General features: G+C 38.5%; 2 protein-coding genes across 2 annotated transcripts; one reads left to right on the plus strand and one right to left on the minus strand.

Moving 5' to 3' along the window:
• Positions 1-788: 788 nt before the first annotated feature.
• Positions 789-4,522, minus strand: LOC146631159 (uncharacterized). Its single transcript, XM_085356386.1, has 4 exons — positions 3,812-4,522; positions 2,713-2,846; positions 2,138-2,234; positions 789-1,987 (listed from the first exon to the last, which is right to left on the minus strand). The coding sequence occupies exons 1-4, from the start codon at positions 4,074-4,076 to the stop codon at positions 819-821; spliced, it is 1,665 nt and encodes a 554-aa protein (XP_085212512.1). The 5' UTR covers positions 4,077-4,522; the 3' UTR covers positions 789-818.
• Positions 4,523-5,387: 865 nt separating this feature from the next.
• Positions 5,388-20,574, plus strand: LOC146631160 (uncharacterized). Its single transcript, XM_085355165.1, has 5 exons — positions 5,388-5,996; positions 14,065-14,225; positions 14,318-14,411; positions 15,095-17,454; positions 17,634-20,574. The coding sequence occupies exons 1-5, from the start codon at positions 5,726-5,728 to the stop codon at positions 19,644-19,646; spliced, it is 4,899 nt and encodes a 1,632-aa protein (XP_085211291.1). The 5' UTR covers positions 5,388-5,725; the 3' UTR covers positions 19,647-20,574.
• Positions 20,575-21,328: the final 754 nt, after the last annotated feature.

Genomic DNA, 21,328 nt, shown 5'->3' on the forward strand with positions numbered 1-21,328 from the left:
TTTTAAGACTAAGACTGAACTGTATTTTTCCATGTTTGGCAATGTTCAAATTCTGTTTAACTGGTTGCTTTTTTGAAGAAGTGTTGCAGAGTAATGAAGTAGTGTAGTGACAAAAGTTACAAATAGTTGTTTGAAATGAAAGTTGTTTGTTTAAAGCAAAAATAACTGAAGGATTCATTGTGCAGCTAGGCTTTTCTTTCTTTCTTGTGTTTAGAGGGGGCGTGTCATGTGGGGAATGATGTAAAATGTTTGAGAACCACTGACATAGACAGCCATTCTGACTCACATTCACGCCATGGGCAATTTAAAGTTTCCAATTAACCTATCTCCACTATCTGCATGCCTTTGGACTATGGAAGGAAGCTAGAGTAGAACCCACGCAAACACATGCAAACTCCACACAGAAAGACCCCTGCTGATGGTGGAATTGAACTAAGTACCTTCTTGGTGGGAGGCAACAGTGAAAATCAAAACATTACTCCATTACTACCTGGGTGACGTCATTAGGAAGTATGTGCCAAGAACTAACTTCAGGAAACAAGAATATAAACAGACGATGGCATCTAAAGCCAGTTTTATTTTCAATCAGCTGAGTAATCACAAAGATATTGTTGGTCAAGTTCTTCAGTTATACTCCAAGGCAGTATATTTTTAATGAGTATAAAATATGCAGCAGTAACTGATTACAAATGAGACTTGTTTAACTGAATGTGATAGACCTTATCTATCCATCACAGGCTCATTAATATAAATATTCACTTAAACCTTCAGATAGCACAAATAATATTAAATAATTTGATACTTCTTCTCCCAAGGAATTATAGATCTGTCATGTGCTTGCGTTGATGGGATTTCAGATGATCCAGGCGTTTGAAGCTGAGACCGCAAACAGTGCAGCAGTATGGTCTTTCCCCTGTGTGGGTACGCTGGTGAACCTTCAATATGTCTGCTCTTGTGAAGCTCTTGTCACACATGGTGCACCGATGAGGTTTTTCCTGTGTGTGAATTCTCTGGTGCAACTTAAGATTCCATAGACGGCTGAACTTATTCCCACATACTGTGCAGCAATATGGCTTGTCCCCTACTTGACCACATTTGTGTGCCTTTAGGTCAGAAAATGAAGGAAAACCTTTACCACAATGGCTGCAGAGGTGAACCCCTTGCCCTAAATGAGTCCTTTGGTGGACTTTAAGGTTACAAGCTTGAGTAAAGGTCTTTCCACACTGGTTGCAGGAGTATGGGGGCACTTGTCCAGTGCCTTTGTGTGTGTGTTTGTGAGCCTTGAGGGAAGCAGAATCCGGAAAGGACATGGAGCACTGGTTACAAGTGTATCTCCTTGCTCCTCTCACTGTTGCCTGAGGTTGCATCTGTTGTCCCACGTTTAAGGTATCGCTGTACGTATCTGAAGGCTCATACATATCCTCAGTGCTGTCTAGAGAAGGGCCAATACGAATACCCTGGCCGCGGAAGCTGAATCTACTACCTGAATCACTGGACACTTGTTCAGGGTACAAGACATTTGTGTCCTGCAGATACCCCTCCTCATTAATTAGTAAACAGCTGAACTCTCCACTTACATCAATGTTAGTCCTAGAGGGGGAACCTGAGGGTGAACCTTCCTGATCCTTTCTATTCCGCTGAGTGCCTGTTTGGTAAGTTTGATGATCAGCTCCTTCTGGTGTTACCACATCCTCATCATAATGGCCCACATAACTCAGATCTTTGCCCAGGTGCGATGGTGAATGTATCCCATCAAAATTACCCATGTCTATCATTCCAGTGTCTCCATATCCAGACTTGTCAATGCCATCTAAGTCTTCCATGCCGTACCTGTTTGGGAACAGAGGTTCAGTCGGTTCACCCGAGTGTCCATCATTGTTTGATTCTGCTCTCTGCTCAAATCCAGTTTCCCAATTTACTTGGCACTTTGGGATCTTTTGGTCATTAAAACATTTACTGGGTCCTGGAAGAGCTGACACATCTGCTTCTGAAACACGAGTAGTGAGAAAAAGTTAAAATAGCCTCACTGCATTCAATATACACCATACATTGTGTTGTCTCTATTTGTACAGCACTTGAAAAATTAACGAGAAATTAATTTGTTAAATTTTCTGCATGTACTTGCACAGAGACTTACCATCTAAGCTGATGTGCCACCCTTGCGACTCATCATTTTCTGGTTGGATCTGAAGAGCTTCTTCCTTGAACAGTCCAGTGCCTTGAATACCTGATGACTGGGGAAAAAAAAGTGGAAAGGCAACATTAATCCATCAGGTTTTACCTTAGTTGCCTTAAGTAGAACCCTAACTTTGGCAAGCAGATCTAACGTAATGCTTAAGGGTTTTTCAAACAAAAAATAATTAAAATACTTAAAAATATTACATGGATGCTGTGTAATGTGCACAGTCAGTTCCCATACCCCCACAATTTTTAACAATATAAATGATTCAATTTTCATGGTGCATGGCTCACCAAGAGAACATTAGTGAACATGTCTCCCCCTCACCCCCCCCAAAAAAATAAATAAATAAATAAATAAATAAAAATCACATTTCGTCAGTTTACCCATACCACAAATGTTTCCTTGGTTTATCACACTCCCTGCAGTGGCTCTATACCCCATAATATGAGACTAAGTGGCTTAAACACACATTTTATACACTTTTGTTTTGTAAATTTATAAAGCTGTATAATGTAATAAAACTATCATACCTGCGTTGCTTTTGTGGCACTTTGGCGCTCTATTTTTTCCTCTCCTTCCTTCTCATGGCTCAGTGTACATCCATCAGCTCCCTGGGAACTATTTATTTCTTCATGAAGCACAATCTCCTGTTTCAGGCTTTTCTCTGAAAATAATAGAATTTCAAAGATTTAGAAAACAAAATAAGGCAAAGGTCAGTTGACTTATATAATGTCAAGAAGATTGCCTCTGAGCTCTAGCAATCTTCTTTAAGCAGCAAAAAAGGAAACAATTTTTGGTGATTAGTAAAAATCATAATTAACAGTGGGTGATCAGAATCTCTTTATTTTCCCCAGTATGTTTAACTTAGGGTTACAAATCCAAAAGCCAAAAGGAGAAATATGTGAATATGTGGCTATGAACATAGTCAAAAGAAACATGATTATGTTTCTCTTAAAACCCACAAGAAATAGAATTATAGATTTCTTCTTTGGGGGAAGAGATGTAGCAGTATATTACAAAGTTGTACAGACAAAGTTCAAAGTATTTTAAATTAACTTTTTTCCGCATTCTGGTGCTTGATTTGAACTTAAGCACGTTGTCTTGACCATGTCTGCATGCCTAAATGCATGGAGTTGCTGCTATGTGATTGGCTCTATATTATTTGTGTTAATGAACAGCTGAACTGGAGTAACTAATGAAGCAGCCAGAAAGTGTTTATTCATTTGTGATCAAATTCTCCAACCTGGCTTCATAAGTACTAGTTACACAAGTAAGATATGCAGAAGTCAGGCACCACAGTGTGAGTAATGCAGATTAAAGAATATGTAATGCAAGTTTATGCACTGGAAGTACCTTTATTTCCAGGCAAAATTTTAAAACAACCACAAAGTGTTTAAAATGTATTCTGTGTATGCTGCATTTATACAGCTGTGGCCTGAGGTAGTGTAGTCCAACCCCAAATACTTAAATAATCACATTTCTTAAAATATTTGCAATATTTATACACCTAGTTTTGTTTGTAATGGAATTGTTAATGTAATGTTAATTCTAATGAAAGGTTAACTCTTCATTAGCCTTAAGAAAATAAATACAGGTAAAACATGGACGACTAACCCTAGAAAGACCCACCTGAGGTTCTGGGTTGGTTCTCACTGGATATCCCGACTTTTCCACAGTCAATGCATCTCCCTCTCCAGTCTCCCTCTCGTTCTTTGCGACGAGTCTCCGACCACTTCAGTCGTCTCTTTAAGGACTCAACCTGCTCCCGGCACCGCGTTACCTCTTCCAAAAAACTGTCCTCCACCAACCGGGTGATCTCATACATAGCAGCCTTGAACACCGTCTCCATGACGCCAGAAAGCTGTGACTGAAACGTTAGTATAGTCTCCGCCATTATAACTGCGCTGTGGCTTAAAGTCTTTTTAATAAACGGAAAAGGAGGAGAAAAAATGACTGGCAATTCAAAGCCTGTTGTTGTTGACTGGCTACAGCTAAAGTCGGTGTCTCTAAGGTAGATGTGTCCGTTTCTTACACGTGCTTTTTGTGTAGTTAATGATTTATGGATTGTATCGGTTGTCCGAGTTTACAGCTTGGTTGCTTTCATGAACCCTGCTGTTTAAACAAAGTGTCATGCTAACGTTAGCTGCAACTAGCTCGCTCCATTAGTTCTGATTTATGTTTAACGGATTCTGGACACTATTTAATTTGAAAAAAACATAAGCTCGCTTGAGATTTTTGACATAAATGATCGCATTCTTTACATATCGTGTATTTAGAACTCAGGCTTAGTAGAAAAAGTAATTCCGTAGCTTAGCTTTACTCTTGCGTTATGACATTTCTCCCGATTCCGTAAACAACGACACTTCCGGTATCTAAATACGGGTCGTCGATTGGAACAATTTTCATGCTACGGAAGAAAGAAAAGAGAACTGGTTCCAGTGGGAAACGTGCTTAAAGAGCACTAAATTACAAGGGTGGAGAAGTATTGTCATATTAGGATACTGTTCCATAAATAAACAGTTTCACATCCAAATTAAACCTTTTTGTTGCTTCAGTTAAATCCCATTTTGCATCTTAAAGTTCACCTCTTTCACTTATGAGACAGGAAGTGAAACGTGTTTTCTCCGTGTAACGTGTGTGCTTTTTGTGTCATTTTTTAGACAACAAGTAGATTAAAAAGATAACTGTTTTAGCATATGAGCACGTGTTATGTGGGGCACAACCAGCCCATGAAAGGGTTCAGTTTGGCTTGATGAAAGGCAAAATTTGAAAATTGCAGTGCAGTCATTAATAAATAATTTTATTAATGTCAAAACGAGCGATAGTAACTACAGAGATGGTTCCTTAAACTAGTCAAAGAGGACATGCAGAGGCTGTGTGTGACAGAAGAGGATGCTACAGATACGATGAGATGGAGTCTAAGTAATGACTTATTTGGAAAATATTCTTTACGATTTTAAAGATCAGTTCATTCACTTTTGGAGGAAGAGGAGTAAGTAAAAGTCGGTAAATCAATAAATAAAAGTAAATAAAAAAGCACATGGAATAAATTAAAGTTATGCATGAACTAAAACAAGTTCGACACCCCGGATATCTTAAAGTTCCGATTAATCCTCCAATCCAGACGGTGGCGGTAATGCTCTTAGAAGCTGTTTACCAACTGCGGTTAAAGCAAAATCGACGAACAAGAAAGCATAATCTCAGCTGCAACGAAAAGATTGAGGTCTCTTGGTGTTGTGTGGGATTATACGACGGTAGTAATAATAATTCGGCGCCGACAGATTTCCTAGTTTATTTTTTGTTCACTGACTGAACTTCTTCAAAAAGCAAAGTTTGGCTTGAAGTGAAACACCGGATGCTTGCGTAAGTCAGTCATCCAATGTGCGTCACACAAAGCAGAGATCGCGTCCGTCCGTCCGTCCATGTGAAGAAGCCATGTTGGCGGAGCTTCTGACGGCGTGCCTTTAAAAAAAACGCCAGAGTAAAGACACTCTTTCAGGTGGGCTCGTATCTGTATCCAGGAAGTACAGTACGACAAACAAGATGTCTTCGGACGATTTTCAGACGAAGTATGCCTCTTTCATGGAGAGCATGCTGAAGAGCGCTGTTGCAGAAACCACGAAACTTTACGAAACTATGGTTGACGAGCTGAAGGCAGAAATATGCAAAATCAAGAAGGAGAATGAGGACCTCAGAACAAAATGCAGCCAGTTTGAGAACGCGAAAAGCCAATCGGGCAGTTATCAAAGAGAAAAACAGCCTCTTCCTGGGCAAAGCAACGACTTCGAGAAATGCGACACAGCCGTGCAGTGTGGTGAGTTGCACAGCATGTTAGCCACCCCGAGCTAACTAATATTAAGTTATAACTGGCTTATGATGGTATGTGTTGTGTTTAGCTAACATTTTACGTGTATTCATGTTATCTGGAACACACTGAACATCATAGTTGTTAATGCTTGCTTCTCAGCATAGTCATCTTGAGCGTGGGATCCAAAATGGGAGGGAAACCATACTAGTTTCTCCATTTTTAGAGGACAGTGAACGTTGGTCCAAACTTCAAAAAATCGTCTCTTTATGGCTACATAAAGCTCAAAAACGTTTTACATATATATATATATATTTATAAGGAACTGAACAGATGCTCCATAATTATTCAAATGAAATCGAGCATTGGTATAACTGATTTGAGCTAAATTGACTGCTCCTTTACAGCTCAGACTCACCACTTCTATCTTTATATTGGTTTTTATCTATAAAATACAATTAGGATTAGCTAAAGGAAGCCAGAACCTCTTCTAAATTGGCCAATCAGTTCTTTATGCCCCCCCGAGTATATTTCTTTTTGTTCGTTCTGCTGTAGTTTACAGACCGTTACACATTACAAATTTTTTACGTCAGCATCCTGGTCGTGGACACCCATGTCACATGCAAACCTGTTTCTTATTCTGTTTGTAACTACGTTCACACTCAATGGTACTAAGGTTTTCCCACACAGGAAGCTGGTGAGGTGCGAATGAGGGGGCTGATAACGAACTGCAGTCTTCTAATGGCACTGGCATAGTGCCAGGCAAAACCACTAAGACGTGTATTTAAAAAAAAAATTTAACTGAACTGAAATCTTATCAATGTATAGCTTTATTCCACACTTGTATTTAGATATTGATAAGTTGTGTAATAATTCTGAAACAGAAACTAGAATACAAAGGTCCATAAACTTGTATCACAGATGTTTTTGTGTACTCTAATGTAGTGTTTAAAGAGCATTCAAAACATCAGAATGTTTTTTTCCTTTAGAGGAGATGATTAAGACGAAGTATTAACCAAACAATTGTTTAAGAGAATTGCTGCCTCTCTGTTGTTGTTAGAATGTTTTGCAGAAATTAGAACCCTTTCTCACTAGTAGCTACTCAATGTGACTCGACTCTACTCGGTTACTGACATTTTCTGTTATAATTGAGTTCCACCTAGTGTGCGTGGGGTCATTATAGCAGTGCGTCTGGAAGTCCCAGATTTGAATCTGCAACAACAGTATTAAGGTCTATACATAATGACTGTGTTGCGAAAAAAATAAATGAAACTATGAATGCAAACTTGTTTAGACACTTGTGTAGAAGGGCAATACAGATTAATGAACATTTTAATAAATGTAAATATGCCAGATTATACCATTGGGCTGATTTTCATCTGCAGACCCTCTGGCAGGTTGGAGTTAAACAAAAGTTAGTAAAAACATACAGAAACACTATTTACAGATCATGTGGCAAGGACAAAAACAGTGATCACATTATATTAGAACAAACAATGACAAGAAGAGGGGACACAGAGGACAGTATAGATGACAATAACGGAAACACATCAGTTATTAGGGCTGTGCGATATGACCAAAATCTCATATTCCGATATAAGAATTCTATCGTCCCGATAACGATATAAATCACAAAAATGTAACGTTTTCTGTCAATTCTATGGATCTCGGGCAGCTCGACTTGCGGGAAGTGTTTCCAGTTGCGCGTCATGTAGCTGGAGTCGAGTGTGTTTTAACCGATGCATGAAACGATACATTTTTAGTAGAGCTGGGCGATAGAACGATAACGATATGTATCGCGATATAACTTTTACTCGATAGAGAAATTAAGCTATCGCTATAGACCTCGCCGCTCTTGTCCTCTTAAAAAAAAAAAAGGTCAGCCAATCCAAATTAAGTAGCGCAGAGCCGAACCAATCGCAGCCGCAGCGTCACGTCGCGTGACTTGTTACGTACAGCACAAGTGCCAAGCCGCACGTGTGTTTGTTTGGGAAGCAGCCAGCGGGTAATGGAGCCAGCGCATAATGGAGGAAATGAGTGTGCCGACTAGAAAAATCAACCGAGTGTGACCCGAAGAGAAAACAGATGATGGTTCCAACGCCGGAGAGATTGTCGAACGGAAGAGCCATAGAAGTTCCGTAGTGTGAAGGTATTTCGGCTATTTCAAGTCTGACAAAAAAACAGAGTAGCGTGCACTGTAAATTGTGCCGAAAGCAAGTCTGGAAATACAATAAACTGGTGCATGCATCACACTGTGCGCCACGTTATTGTTTCGGTGAAATGAATTTCTACAATACTGTTAATTCTACTTTCTGCGGTGTTTAAATGCTTACATATACACACAGTTACTGTCCGTCCACACATACGACTCTGTTCTGCTTCTATGCCCCAGCTTTGTTTACTTTTTCCCACCGAGGCTTCTAGACTTCTGATTGGCCAACATTTCTGCACGGTTAGGAATCTAGCGCCACCTGCTGCTTTGGCATGTTCATAGCAGCGTTTTCCTTCATTTCTGCCTTTATGTGTGGACGGGATTATTTTTTAAAACGAAAACGGAAAATCTCTGTTTTCAAAAATACCCGTGTACGTGTGGACGTAGCCTCAGTCTCTGACTGGAAGCGCTAATTCGTCATTGGGCTTTTGTCAGACTAAAGTAACTGTTAAAACTGTTTGAAAAGCTAAGCTATACAACAAGGAGAGATTGAGAATTTCCTTTTAGTTCTCTGTTTATTTGATATTGACAAAAGTTAGTCAGTTTTGTCTGTTCTTCTGTAAAACAAACTAAGATTTATTTTTAGAATTCATATTTTGTTTCTAAGTGGAATTGACAATTTAGTCTGTTTCGTTTGTTCTATTTTGAATCTTAAACGCTTTAGCGGCTGCCTTTTGTGTAGTTTGCAATATTTGCCTTTATTTATCTGAAAAAGTCTCATGTTCCTTAAGTACATCTACCCTGTTGAACTTATTATGGGAAATAAATATTTAAATAAAAACAAGCTGCTGATTATTTCACATTTTACTTGTGAGCAACGGCACATTTAAATCTTACAAATATAGTTATTTGGCTTATATCGTGATAGATATCGTTATCGCCTGAAATGAAAAAAACATATCGTGATATGAAAAAATCTCATATCGCCCAGCTCTAATTTTTAGACATAAGTTGTAACGGCCGCTGTTTTCTTTGTGAGCATTTATTACACGGCGTGCTGCGGGGAAAAGCCTGTTCTAACGTTTGAGTCTAAGGTTTATTTTTTAGCACCTGGCGGCTCTTTTTTTACTTTTCATCCGTAAATAATCTGCTCGTTCACGTGATTCAGTTTATTTTGAAAAGTCTCAACAGGATCTTGAGCTTTATTGTGAAAGGTTTATGTGGAGCATAAACAAGCGGACACGCGATGGTGTTACCGTCGTTGTCGCTAACCACAACGCATAAAAACAGGCGCTTGTCCGCCCGTAGTGTGGTTATATAAAATATAAGAGAAAGATAGAACTTTAAGAAATTAATATAGCCACTACAGTGACCATCAAAACAATGAAAAATATTGCCGTAAACAGCTTATTTTGCGACACCACAAAACAAACGATAGCGTAAAATAAAACGATAGACGTTTTTATACTGTCATCCGATATATATCAGTTATATTGCACAAACTCCAGTATTGCACATGGCCTGACTGTCCTGATATTGCGCTGACCCATTACACTAATAGTTGGTTCCCTTTTTTTTTTTTTTTTTTTAAATGCACTCTTTTTCGCGTCCAATATAAAGCATGATTATTAAACATGATCACATGTTTGTGTGTCCCTCATCCACCCTTTTAAGTGACTCTTAAAGATGGGGATACTTTTACTTTCCCTCACTGACAGTGGAAGGCTATTCCAGAAGCGCACTCCCTGATATGTGAAAAGGTGGTCTGTCTAAATGCCAATTCACAATCACCTCTAACAGTGGCTCGAGTCAGTCGAGACCCAGCAATACTGCTAGACTTTTGTTTAATACACTCACTCACTGGTGGAAGCGCCAGACGATGTATAACTTTGTATATTAGACAGGCAGATTTAAATAAATATAACGCGTTGCATTTTTGCAAAAGAATCATGCTCAAATAATGCACTGGTAAAAAAAAAAAAAAAAAAAGGAAAGAAAATGAAGTCGACATCAAGTTATGATGAGCTGGTCCTGATGCTTCTAAACAAGAGAAGAAAGAAATGGAGATTCTGGTTTCATCCAAATCTCAAGTAAAGGCCACATCAGGGATAATTTCATGGTTTCATTCCGGCGCTGAAGCCGTATCACGATAGCTTTCATACTGGCTCAGGAGGTCAGTGGGGCAGTTTGAGCTTGTTGGCAAACTTAGGACCACATTGACGAGGTAGGGAAATAATTTTACAGATTAACATTGACCCAATTGGCATCCCAGCATCTAGTTGTGTGTCTGAATTTTAAATGGTATTGTTCTACTATTATCATATTATTGTATATGCAGTACCAGTGCCTGTTTTTACCATCGAGTACAACATTAATGCAGTGGTTTGATTGGTCAGATCTGTTTATATGCTTCCAAAACACTGAAAGAGGTGTCACTGCCATCCTTTAGAACAAGCACAATGTAAGACTTCATATGTATTGGTGGTTGTTCATACTATTTGTCTTATAGTCCAATCGTGACTATATCTTAACTTTTTCCCATACTGTACCTTTGTCTACCTACAGAAGAGAAAGACTGTAATGTTACTTCTTTATTGTAACAAAAAAAACATGACGCAATTTAAAATAAAATAAAAAATACTGATTTAAACAGCAGATTAAAGTTATTGACTCTTGTTACCAACTCACTGGCAGTAATCATTTTTCTCAGACGGCACTTTCCCAGCTATGCACAGAACGTAGAGCGACTGTTGAGCAGCTGTGTCATACTTGGCTACCACATTGGGTTTGCGGTAAAGCCGCATAGCAGATCCATATATGAGCCTTAATTGAGATAGTACTGCACTTATTGTGCAATTTAACCTCCCCCCAAATTAATATTTTCTTGCCTTGCCATTGAGTTAATATGTCTGTTTATTAATGTTCTCCTTTGTTTACATTTGAACATTTCTTCAACTTGTACTGGGGAGATATATATATATATATATATATATATATATATATATATATATATATATATATATATATATATATATATATATATATATATATATATATATAAAAGAAGTTGTTTTTTTTTTTTGGTTTTTTTGTTGTATTTTTTTAAATCTCTGTATTTGTGGAATTGTTCCATACAGTATAGTTGTAGTATTTTCCTAAAGACTTACTAAGAAATAAATCATCTCTGATTTTTATAATGGTTTTATGTTAAACCTTTAAAGCCGGTAACTATTTTTAAATCACTAGAACCGGAACCACGTAAGCTAGCGCAATAATTACTTTTTGCATATGAAACCAGAGGAGTTGTACTTACATCTTATGCCATCAGCTTGTCCTAGGTCACGGTTTCCTTCCACATATAGCTTGAGTACAATCCTAATTGTACTCAATGATATGCAAGTCAATTTATAACTTTAATATGCTTTTCTTAGTAAAAAATAATACTTAAGCCAAAATTAAAATTTTATCCTTACTTAGGAGTAAAAACAAAGCTTGATAGGGTAAGACATAGGTGAGTTATGCAGACACCCACCAGTAGCCAGAACTTCAAAACACAGAGTAAAGCGGTCTTTTCAGTGGACCTGGCCTCTTGACAGTGGTCCGAGGTGTGCATTAGGGCTGCCACGATTTGTCGACTAGTCACGATTACGTCGACTATCAAAATCGTCGACGACTGATTTAATAGTCGACGCGTCGTTTGAAGCTTTGTAAGATCACAAAAGACGCAGGAATAAGTGGCAGGATTTAAGAGTGTAATAACGGACTGAAACAGAAGATGGCAGCATTCCATGTACAAGGATGTCAGCTACCGTTTAACCCCGAAGAAGAAGAAGAAGCAGCTGTGTCCCAGAATTCATAGCGCGGCCCAGCGCAGTTTCCAACAATGGTGGCAGCTAGTTAGTTTTAATGTTACTCTTATTATTCTTTCTGGGTCACAAAATAAACGTTTAACATATTTTCAGGCGAGAATGTAGTCAAAGTCAAGTCAAAGTCACCTTTATTGTCAATTCTGCCACATGTACAGGACATACAGAGAATAGAAACTACGTTACTCTCAATCCCTAGATAAAATAGCAAATGAACATTTAAATATAAGAGTGATTAAAAAATGCAGGTAAAATAATTAAAAAGTAAAAATTTAAATAAATACAATACAATTTTACATATAACAAGAAAGCTATACAATATACAATGTAGCTGTGTAAACCTCAAATATCTGCTCAGTTTATCAGGACACCACATATTTTCAAAAGTGCTCCGACGTTTTCGGAGACATCTGTTACCCACTAGCTCGTTAGCGAGCCGGGGGCTAGGCTCACTAGCGCCGTGAGAACACCGGACTCCCCGCAAATCGTTTTCAAACCCACCGCCGTCTTTCGCTACTCAGGTTAGATATATATGAGTCACTTAGATAACTTAAAATGTTATTGTTTGGCTTTTTTTTTTTAGTATTTTATTTGTTCCTGAGTAAATCAGTTTGTCTGAGATTAAAGTTATAGTTTTTACACAGCTGAATAAACGTCAAGCAGACAGCTGATTATCAGAAGTGTGAGATGCTCCAGAATATACTCCAGTGTCCTGTTATATTTTAGATAGCAAGGAGTTTATTAAACTTCACCGAAACAATCTCCAAATTTCATTAAAATTTAATAAACTATCATCTTGTCTTTATTTTTAGTTAGCACAGACCTTAAACACTTAAAGCTGTAAGCTAATGATAGTTATATAAGAGCAGATGCTGGTGCAATAAGCTGTAGTTTTACGTCCAATGGATGATGATCTGATTAGTCGACTAATCGCAAAAATAATCAGTGACTAGTCGACTATCAAAATAATCGTTTGTGGCAGCCCTAGTGTGCATATATGTGCAATAGGGCTGCCACAAACGATTATTTTAATAGCCAACTAGTCACCGATTATTTTTGCAATTAGTCGACTAATCAGATCATGCGTCCATTGGACGTAACACGTACAGCGTATTGCACCAGCATGCATCTGCTTTTATATAACTATCATTAGCTTACAGCTTTAAGTGTTTAAGGTATGTGCTAACTAAAAATAAAGACAAGATGATAGTATATTCTCGAGCATCTGACACTTGATAATAACTGATAATCAGTTGTCTGCTTGACGTTTATTCAGCTGTGTAAAAACTATAGCTTTAATCTCAGCCAAACAGATTTGCTCAGGAACAAATAAAATACTGAAAAAAGCCAAGCAATAAAATATTTAAGGTATCTAAGTGACTTATATATCATGTTTAACCAGAGTAGCAAAAGTTCATGAATTTGGACACAACTATGATACTGGACACAGCTTCTTCTTCTTTGGGGTTTAACGGCAGCTGGCATCCTTGTACATGCAGTGCTGCCATCTTCTGTTTCAGTCTGTTATTACACTCTTAAATCCTACTACTTATTTCTGCGTCTTTTGGGATCTTACAAAGCTTCAAACGACGAGTCAACTATTAAATTAGTCGTCAACGATTTTGATAGTTGACGTAATTGTGACTAGTCGACTAATCATGGCAGCCCTAATGTGCACACAATTTTCTCCATAGTGAGCTCAAGACTTCAACTCCAGTGGAGTTGAAGAATACAGTAGCCACCTGGACTCCAGGTGGCTACTGTATTCTCTGTTCTCCAACCTTTGTGAGCATAGTATAGCAGCACTACCTCTATACCTGTTTCCACTTCTGGTTAGAGTAGCCTTGCAGCTGATCTCTAGAGAATTGCAAGGTCTGCCACTGCCAGCTCCAGTTCAAAGCGGTGACATTGCGGTCTTCACTTTTTTCTGCTGGTGCAATAAAACTAGTTCATTACTCCCCTGGAAATTGTCGCTGTACTCAACTCTCTTCTGAACTCTATTCTTGAACAATTAGTTATTCTGTTTTTTCTTTGTGTGTTTGCATGTTTCTCTTTACAGATATTGTCTCCTTCCGCACAGTGTTGGTCGAGCAATGTCAGCCACTGGGGCAGTCATCATTAAAAAACCAACAAATGTTACACGCTGGTGAGAGGTTTGGATATGGTTTGCAGGAGCAGGGAGGAAATTCTCAGATGACATTTATACTTGTCAAACAGGAGGTTTGTGTGTACCATAGCAGCATTAAAAAAAATAAAATGTTCTGATTTTTTTGCACCTTCTCAAAACCTAAATTTTTGTCCTCCTCCTACAGGAATCATACAGTGATACTTCTCTACAGTCTGAGTTAAAAGAAGAGGAAGTTGAGTCAGCAGTGGCCTCTGAACAAGCCCTTAGTAATGTTTCAGGTGAGGAAATTAAACTGATGGTTTTGGAATAAAGAAAGAATTGTAAGAATTAAATAATGGCATTTTGAATTTGCTCATCAGCAAATGTATTATTTCCCAATTATCTTGTGATGGTCAAATGTGTTTAGTTAACTGAATGTTATAATCAACTGCTACTTCACTGAGATTCTGCCTCTGTTGTGTGAGAGAGCTGTTTGAAACCGTAGTGCAGGTCTTCCCCACCTGCTGCAGATTGTGTTAGAGCACAACAGCAACTGCCATCCTTAGCTACAGTTTAATTTTTGTGTATGTCTAGCCTGGAGATGAAACCTCATTTGGGAAGCAGCTTGACGACAACACTATAGCAGTCAGTAGGGAAAGTGCAAGGTAGAAAGGGTTGAGGCTAAATGGTTGGCAGAGTTTAAACATCCAAAATAATAGTGGAAGATTATTCACCAGTAAACAGGTTGTGTGTGCAGCATTTCCCAGTGGTAGTATATGAGTGCCAAATCAAAACAGGACTTAGCACATCTTTAAAAAAATAAAATAAACAGTTCCCTTTAAAATAATTGTATGGACCATGTAATGTTAAGGGGAAAAGGAAAAAATGTCTAACTAAAGTTTCATTGTTCCAGAGTTTTCTCTGCCTTAGTAACTTTTTCCTCTTATGTTTCTTCTGACATCTTTATCACTGTGGTGCCTAGGTTCTTTACATGTCTCTTTAAATGGAACTGAAAATGAAGGGATGCTTATTAACCAGGAAGATTCAACAGAAGAAACTACATCAGCTCGAAAAGATGAAGAGACCAAAATGGTCCGGGAGGTATCCTGTATGGGAGAGAGTAGCCGTTCAGAGGGAACGCAGAGCCAGACCACTGATTCAGAACATTCAATAGTTATTTCACTTGCTGCAATGACGGACAATATCAAAGAAGAGTCTGAACTTGATCAGGAGACATCAGAAGTAGAGACACAGGTTCTTCAGCAATGTCAAAGAGATGGTGAAACAGTAGAAAATGAACAAACTGCTATTACTGTTAAGCCATCTGCACATGTGCACTGTGCAGATGAACAGTTAGGGGGGTCCATATTGGTCAACAAAGAAGTTATTTGTGAAGAATTAAAAAACAGCTTGGCAGAAGATGAAGCTACTTCCAAAACTAATGTGTCAGTACGGCGTAGAAGAGGACGGCCACCAAAGAAAATTAAACCAAAAGAAGCACTTGTGTCATCATCTTTTGATGCCTTAAAAGGCCAGGAACAGTTGAACACACCTTCAGAAATAGTTGACAAATCCACTGCAGTAGATGCAGTGAAGATTTCTGCTTTTGCCTCTCCAAGATCATCTGGGATTCAGTCGAAAGAGACTTCCTCTACTGCCAATCCATCTGTACAGGAGATGGCAAGCACTGATTTGAAAAACATGGACAATAGAAAGGCTGGTTCTCTGCCTGCTTCAGTTTTGTCTTTGAGTAGCAGTTCTTCTGAAAAGCCAGTAGACCCTGAAACTCAGCAGCTTCCCACGGGTGTAGAGAAAGAGGCAGTTGAGGCTCCATCCATTGAAGCTTTATCTGCAAAGAAAACATTGAACTCTCCTCCATTGGACTCACCACAACTGACACCCGGTCAGCACAAGGAACGTCGCACTTCTGCAACACTTCAGGATGCAATGCTGCTAGTTGAAGCAATGAATCAGTCAACAATGGGAAATATTATTCCGTCTTCCGAAAAAATTTCATCACCTATGACTCATTGTGCTCCCTGTGTGGATACCCTACAAACAGTGGACAAAATCCTAGCTAAACCACAGACACAGAATCTTACTGTAAAATCTCAGTCAAGTGTAGAGGCCAATGAAACCCTCAAAGCATTTGTTACACCACAACAACAGCAAGTTTTATCAAATGCTGCTACTCAAACTTTTGTCCTGCCATCTTCCCACCCCGTAGCACCCAGAAAACTGACTAAAATTAGGCCTAAAATAATAACTGTTGTGCCAAGAGTAGGACCATCTCACAATATAGCATCGTCTACAACAAAGCTTTCTTCTATAGAGTCGAGGACTACACACAATAATTTACTTGCAACTTCTGGAGTTGCAGGGTTGCCTCTGGAAACGCCTTCACTTTTCTGTCTTCCTCAACAAACAAATACTACCTCCATGACATTAGTCCCAGTTTCACAGTTGACTAAACCATCAGAAAATCAGCAAACAGGTGGTCCACCACACAAAAAAATAACAATCATAGTTCCAATACGGTTGGCAGCAGTGGCACCAAGTAAACATCCGCCACAGACAATAGTTGTGAAAGCAACGCAAGAGGCAGCAATGCCTCGTGATGTTCCTGTCACATTGACATCTACACAGTCGACTGCAGCTTCACAGGAGTTAAGTGTTTCAGCTTCCGATGACACAGCATTCTCTCAAAGTGAAAACACAACCGACAGCCCTGAATCTCCTGAACAAACTGCCTCTGTTTCTGAAGTGATAAGCACTCCTACAGAAACCAGTTTAGAACAGTCAGTTAAGATAATACCAGCATCACAGCCGACTGTTGATAGGAAGCTCACTCCTGTGGTCAGATTAACCAAACTTCCATTTTCAGTATCCCCCAACGAATCTGTTTTGGTATCGAAACTGCTTTTAAAGGGATTTTCTGAAGGTACTATGCAAGAGATGTCTTCAAAACCAGCAATCTCAGAGAAGCTAGATTCATCTTCAAGCAGTAGTTTAGATGTAACCGAAATGCTTAGTCCTGTGACTCTAAATACACCTCAGAAGTCAGAAGAGTCAAATAATCATGAGCGGGCTCAACTGTCATCTGAAACATTCACTGTCATGAGAGAGGCAACTGTCGGTGAAGATTTGCAGCCATCTACATCAGCCACATCTGTTGAACCCATTCCTAATATGGACAGCAGTGACGTACAGGAGAATGAATCTGCCATCATACAGCTTACCTCCATGTCCAGAGAGGCATCTGACCCTCACTTCCAGATGACTAAAGCACAGTTCTTGGCACAACTGGCAGTTTCACCGATCGTTCAAGATCCAGAAAAACAGGTAAATGCTATTCAGTACATGGGGCTCATAATTTCTGTGGTTACACATTGAAATTGATAGTCATCATGTTATGTTGTTGTTGTTGTGGGATTTTGTTATTGTTTTTTTTTAATTAGAACCCCTACAGAATGTGGTACCTATTTATTTATTTTTTGTTTCTTCTTTCCATTTTGATACAGGCCAACTCTGACTTTGCAAATGGTAAAGCTTCTTTGACGGAGAGAAGCTTACAGAAGAAAAGCTTACAGAAAAACTCCTTGGTCGTTCGGCTGCGAAGTCATCTGAAAACTCACTTGCAAGTTAAAAGAACTGAAAAAAGTCTGGAACAGAATTCAGAAAGTGAGACTACCACTCTCATCTCTAAGAAACTTGGAATAGAGAATGGCAGTCTTAACGATGAAAAGTCAACTAAGGAAACCAGTCCTGTTTGCCTTGGAAGGAGAGATGTGGTTAAAGATAATACAGCTCTAATTAATAATGCCCCATCTTCCATCAGTCCTGTAAGATCTGTACTGTGTAATGGTGGTGATTTACCCAAGATGATTGATAATGAGCCAACTTCTAAGAAGAGCAGGGCTAACAGTGATTCCACCACCATGACTCCTAAGGCGGACAGTACACATAGAGATTGTTTAGGCACAGATAATAAAAAATCCACATCTGTGAGTCCTAGAGAGGGTAATTTAAATGAAGAAATTGCTAGTCCTGAAATGACTTCAGTGACTCCTAGGAGGTCTTTGGGTAGGGATAGTCCTAGATATAAAAAATCCAGTTCTTTAAGTCCGAGGAGGTCGCCTTCAGGTAGAAAAGGTTCTTTGAGTTCTAGAAGTCCTAGCTCAACTAAAGAAAGTGGTAGCCCCAAAATGACTAACAATGATACAACCCCTATAAATGAAAAATCAAGTTCTGTAAGCCTTGTAATGTCAACCAGAGGAAGCACTAGTCCTAAAAAGACTGACTTGCCTTCTGTTAGTCCAAGAACACCTAGTTTGAGGCAGTCTGGCATCCGTAGGAGTTCACTTTTCAGCAAGGATGACTCAAGGACAAAAAGGATTAAAAGGGAATTAAGATCTTTTGGTATAACCACAGGTGGCGCTATTACTAGAAGAAATAAAGGTGAAACTTGTTCCCCAAGTGTCAAGTCCCCTACAATAGCTAAAAATTGCATCAGTCCTACAAGGACTGAGGAATCTACACCTGCTAAGAAGCCCAGACTAATCCAAGATGTTACTGGTCCTAAAAGGGGTTTTAAAGTTGTTAATGCTATGAAGTTAGCTAAAGCAGCAAAAGCTAAAAAAATTGCTTCAATGAAAAAGTCTAACAAATCTAAATTGGCAAAAAGTCTGTTATCAGAGAGTCGGACCAACTGTGGGGTTGGGAAAAAATGTCGAGCTAAAGTGTGGATACCTCCTGTCATGACAGAAAGTGAAATGGCTCCACCTGGGGAAAAGGAGTCGTCTTTGTTAAACGTAAAGACGGAGACGGGATCTGATAATCAAAACCCCAGAGGCTCCCCTGATTCACCCCAACCCAAATTTGTTACGTCACCAATTGTATCACCTCTACAGCCTTTGTCAGTCATAGGTAGGCATCTGCTAAGGAACCAGTGTGGGGAATGTGGTCGAATTCTTAGCAGCAGTGCTGCACTGGAAAGCCACGTTAGTCTTCATACGGGACACAGGCCCTTCTCATGCACATTCTGTGGGAAGAATTTCCCAGACTCCAAGAGCTTTAAACGCCACGGCCGGGTGCACCGTAATGGTCGGATACATATCTGCCAGCATTGCGGGAAGGGATTTGTCTACCGCTTTGGCCTTACAAAACACATACAAATGGTGCATGGCAGGATAAGACCTTTCATTTGCCAGATCTGCAAAAAAGGATTCTTCACAAAACGAGACGTAGAAGTACATATTAGGATCCACACTGGAGAGAAACCATTTCAGTGTACCCTCTGTGAAAGGAAATTCATAAGAAGAGTAGAACTGAATGTGCATTTGCGATGGCATAATGGAGAGAAAAGACACTGGTGTCCATTCTGTGGAAAAGGATTTTTAGACTACAATAACCTTAAAAGGCACAAATACACCCATACAGGGGAGAAACCACATGCCTGTCCACACTGTTCAAAGAAATTCACGCAGACGGGTCACCTAAAAAAACATGTTAAAAATGTACATGGTGGTCCGTGAGAGATGGACATGTAAGAAACCATGTTCACCTTGGAACAATGGTATGCTTTGAAATAGGAAATATACATTCTTGTAATTCAGAAAATGCATGCTGTGGAGCGGGTTTTTGTTTGTTTGGTTTTTATAATGGAATTTATATGCAAATGGAGAATTTACTTATTTTGCCTTTTTGAGATAATTATTTTGTATCTTTGTAGAATGGTTCGAGAGTTTGGGAATTTGTACTCATTTGCTGCTTTGTTGGAAATCCATCCATCTGTCTTAAAGAACGGAAGCAACTTAACTAAAGCCAACAGACGAACATGCGTGCCACTTGGTACTGTTGAAAATAAAAACGATGCAATATAGACAGGCTAGACAAGTAAATCTCCCCAAAATCACAAATTGTACTTTAAAGTGATGCAACATAATGATTAGTGACAGTTGTTCTTTATACTAGCTACACTTTTGTTCCTCCTCACTTGCAAGCAGATGAGGAAACTTTCCAGAGTGTTGAACTTTATTTTTTTTTCTTTTTAAAATGTTCTGTATGGCACTGTGTGCTCTCTGCAAAGTAAAGTGTAATATAGATGGAGATTGAGGTTTTTCAGAAATATACATCTTTAAATTTAAGTTGGTTTGTCAGAATATGCAGGTATCCTTTTCTCATACTTTTTGATTCAGTAGGTGATGTCACAAGATGTGTGAGAGCATAACCCCAGTTTGGCATGGTATTTCTTCCCGAATGTTGTACCTGAGTTAGTTTAGGGAAAATTGTTAAGGTAAATTTGGCTTCAACTCAAGTAAGCCTTTGTGGCATACATAATGCTTTTGTTTTGGACATGGACTTTAGTGTCCTAGTGGCATTTTAAAGCTGTCATCTTTTTCTTTTCTCATTTTGTAATGAGTTCGCCATAATACACTTGCATTCGTTTTTAAATATTGTCAACTGAACACATTAAAAACAGATGTTTTGTTAGTTTTTTTAATTGGTAATTTATTGATGTTGTTTTCATATATACAGTTACAAAAATTGAAGCACTTGCCTATCATTAAAAAAGAAGTATTTGATAATCTTTCCACAATAACTCTGGAAAGCACATCTTGTGACCAGTGTTGGAATTTGGATGTTGGATTTTGAAATATGCACTAAGGTTAAAACATGTCTTAATTAAATTGAGACTGAAAATACGATCTAATTTCCATTACCCATCTTTCAATTTCTGTCAGTATGCCACGTCATTACTGATGTCTAAATGGCAATGAAGTCTAATTGTATTACTTGCACAGTAATTAACCACCTCATTCAGGGAGGACTAAAAGTGAATCTTTTTTTATTTTTAAACATATTTTCATTCTGTTCAACATTGTGCTGTATTTAAAAAAAAAAAAAAAAAAAAAAAAAAGTCTTTACTTTGGTGTAAATGTCTAATTTTTCTCAGATATGTTTGAAAAGCTAACTTTCCCAAAAAATATCAAACACAATATTAACACATTCTTTTACAGCCCTAAACCTCATTGTACATACTGTGAATTTACATTGATTTGATTTTTGTCAAGTCAAGTTGCATAGTTTGTTTGTACTGGCTGTTAAAATGAAAGAAATGTAAATAAACATTTTGTTTATAAAATTATTTTGTGATCATTTAAAAATGTGTAGCACAAGTAATAGCTTTGCAGTCCTGGAGTTTAATGATGACTTT

The sequence above is a fragment of the Diplotaxodon limnothrissa genome, linkage group LG6, assembly GCF_057381915.1.
Source record: "Diplotaxodon limnothrissa isolate DT_005_m linkage group LG6, D_limnothrissa_male_GT1.1, whole genome shotgun sequence".
NCBI lineage: Eukaryota > Metazoa > Chordata > Actinopteri > Cichliformes > Cichlidae > Diplotaxodon > Diplotaxodon limnothrissa.